General features: G+C 34.7%; 1 protein-coding gene across 1 annotated transcript; it reads right to left on the bottom strand.

Moving 5' to 3' along the window:
• Positions 1–346: 346 nt before the first annotated feature.
• Positions 347–2483, bottom strand: LOC111084295 (cytoplasmic dynein 2 heavy chain 1-like). The gene is made up of 2 exons (XM_022381050.1): positions 2317–2483; positions 347–574 (listed from the first exon to the last, which is right to left on the bottom strand). The coding sequence occupies exons 1-2, from the start codon at positions 2479–2481 to the stop codon at positions 347–349; spliced, it is 393 nt and encodes a 130-aa protein (XP_022236758.1). The 5' UTR covers positions 2482–2483.
• Between the last annotated feature and the right edge of the window lie 940 nt (positions 2484–3423).

The following is a 3423-nucleotide window of genomic DNA, read 5'->3' as shown; positions in this document are numbered from 1 at the left end:
GATTTAAAATATACTGTATCAACCCTTTCATACACACTTATATACAAAATATACTGTATCAACCCTTTCATACACACTTATATACAAAATATACTGTATCAACCTTTTATACACACTTATATACAAAATATACTGTATCAACCCTTTTATACACACTTAGATACATAGAGTATTAATTAGTTCTTTAGTTTTACTCACCAAAATGGTTGAAAACAGATTTTATGAAGAGAGAGAGAGAGATTCTATTAAAATCATAAATTACTACAATACAACCTTTACCAATAAAACATGAATCACTTCAATAATTAAGTAGTATAGAGACTGATTTAAAATGTAAAACACTGTATTACCTAAAGTCGTTACTAACAGCCTGGAAGCGAGATTCTTCAGATGGCAGTGCACCTCGGCTAAAAATTGGTTCCAAATATACCCACTTTCTCTGTATTAAATTAAGTTGTTGCAGACACAGATCTAAAGTAGACAGTCGTGTTTCCCAAATAGAACTTCTGTCTGCAAAGTTCTTATAATATGGAGAGTCTTTGAGGGACTGGATCAAACACTGGTTATCACCAACCTGTTTCAATTAAAACATTACCACTGAAACTTTCACCAAAACAAAGTCTTAAAAAATGTTCCTGTAATAAAAAATCTTTAAAGTAGTCAATAAGTATGGATTCCAACAAAATTTTTGTCAGATCATTATTTATTCTGTGAAATACTGTAGACCATAATTATATATACCTATTAATAGGGCTCAATCTCAACCTTAATGTACAGCAACATGGGACTCTACAGGAAGTGAGTACAGGGAATTAGAAAGTTGAAGGAAGTTTTCATTATACCATCAATTACACACATTCTTTAAGTTTATACCACAAAGGATGTGTACAATCAACAATAACAATATGCTTACAATAATTCATAGAATCAAATTATGAAACTTACAAGTTTTAAGGGCATATAACTGCAATACTGGATTACTATATGGCTCTTCCAGTGATAAGGTGTTGAGCCAACAGTGGTTAGGTAGAGGATACCATCCACAAGGATGTACATGTGGGACACTTAAAGAATCTTACAGAATACCATCCACAAGGATGTACATGTGGGACACTTACAGAATACCATCCACAAGGATGTACATGTGGGACACTTAAAGAATCTTTCAGTACTGAAGAGTTGAATCAACTGTGGTTAGCTACAGAATACCATCCACAAGGATGTACATGAGGGACACTTAAAGAATCTTACAGAATACCATCCACAAGGATGTACATGTGGGACACTTAAAGAATCTTACAGTAATGAAGGGTTGAACCAACTGTGGTTAGTTACAGAATACCATCCACAAGAATGTACATGTGGAACACTTAAAGAATCTTACAGTAATGAAGAGTTGAATCAACTGTGGTTAGCTATAGAATACCATCCACAAGGATGTACATGAGGGACACTTAAAGAATCTTACAGTAATGAAGGGTTGAACCAACTGTGGTTAGCTATAGAATACCATCCACAAGGATGTACATGAGGGACACTTAAAGAATCTTACAGTAATGAAGGGTTGAACCAACTGTGGTTAGCTACAGAATACCATCCACAAGGATGTACATGTGGGTCACTTAAAGAATCTTACAGTAATGAAGGGTTGAACCAACTGTGGTTAGCTACAGAATACCATCCACAAGAATGTACATGTGGGACACTTAAAGAATCTTACAGTAATGAAGAGTTGAACCAACTGTGGTTATCTACAGAATACCATCCACAAGAATGTACATGTGGGACACTTAGAGAATCTTACAGTAATGAAGAGTTGAACCAACTGTGGTTATCTACAGAATACCATCCACAAGAATGTACATGTGGAACACTTCATGGGTCTTGCAAAATGGTATACTGAACCAACTATGATTAGCCACTGAACATCATACAACAGGATGTACCTGTGAAACACTTCATGGGTCTTACATGATGGTATATTGAACCAACTATGGTTAGCCACTGAACATCATACAACAGAATATGTCCTTATGGCAATATAATCTATCTTTGTGACTGTATATGGTTAAAGGTATGTCCTTACGCCAATATACAACAGTCTATACATCATCTATGTAAACTATACTATGAATGTAACTTTATCTTAACCATTTCATTAACAAGAACATAATTTGATCTTATCCACTTTACTAACATGAATATAACCTCATCTTTATCATCATTAACTTGTATGTCACTTCGTCTTCCACATATTATTAATATGGGTGACAACTCGTTTTTTTTATAAATTTTTACCAGCACAAGTTCTAATACCTTATTTAGTACTTCTCTCCAGTCCTTGATTAGCATAACTTTGTTTCCATGAGTATCTTCATGTTCAGTCAAAGAGAATCTTTCTCTGGCTCCCCATAGGTCTAGCTCATTCAAAGCCTCTCTTATAGTTACCTCTCCTTGGGCTCTGCTGTTTAATTCCTTCATAATAGCAGACAACAAACAATAATTTAAGCTACTTACATGTTACAAAAGCTTCAACATTAAGAAATATAACGTAGCATACATTAATATGTCTTCAGTACCACCTCTACGGCTAAATCTTCAAGGATGAAAAACATCAGCGAGTAGTGTAAGTTATGTACAACAGTACTTTTTAGAGATACCACTATCGATGGACTATTTACGATCATTTTTAATTTTTTTTTTAAAACAAGCTCCAGTAACACATTTGTTTATAACTTGTGCTCTACACTAGCATAGTCTATTCTTCTTCAGATGCTGTAAAGCTGTATTAATAGTGTATTCTACAGGCCTTTACTTCTGAGCAGAACAGTATAATGGCACTGATGCTGCAATACTTATAGCAAAGCTGTAAGGACAATGTATTCTATGGGCCCTCATTTGAGAGCAGAACAGTGAACAGCACTGATACTACAATATTTGTACCAAAGCTGTACAGACAGTGTATTCTATGGGCCCTAACTTCAAGAAATAATAGTGCAACAGCATTTATACTGCAATATGTACCAGAGATGAGAGAGCCATATAAACACTATGTGTTCTATAGACATATAGTGTTATGCTGTGCAAGAAGACAGTCCATCAAAGTAACTCCAAACCATATTGCCAGATAATGTGGAAAATCAAATGGACCACAAGTTCTGGAAGAAGTACATGAAAGTTAAAACACTGTAAGATTCACATAGAATTCACTGTCTTTAGGCTAAACACAAGACTTAGACATGAAGCACATGACACAATACAATGCAGTTTATAAGATGACTGCATACACTAATTCAGGGTGATATAAAGTATAGCAGAAACGTTTAGCACCTAACACTAATACAGGGTGCTATAAACTATAGCAGAAACGTTTAGCACCTAACACTAATACAGGGTGATATAAACTATAGCAGAAACGTTTAT

This window comes from Limulus polyphemus, unplaced genomic scaffold (genome assembly GCF_000517525.1).
Source record: "Limulus polyphemus unplaced genomic scaffold, Limulus_polyphemus-2.1.2 Scaffold16067, whole genome shotgun sequence".
Taxonomy (NCBI): domain Eukaryota; kingdom Metazoa; phylum Arthropoda; class Merostomata; order Xiphosura; family Limulidae; genus Limulus; species Limulus polyphemus.
Note: the sequence above shows the minus strand (reverse complement) of the source record. Positions and strands in the feature narration are given on the sequence as shown.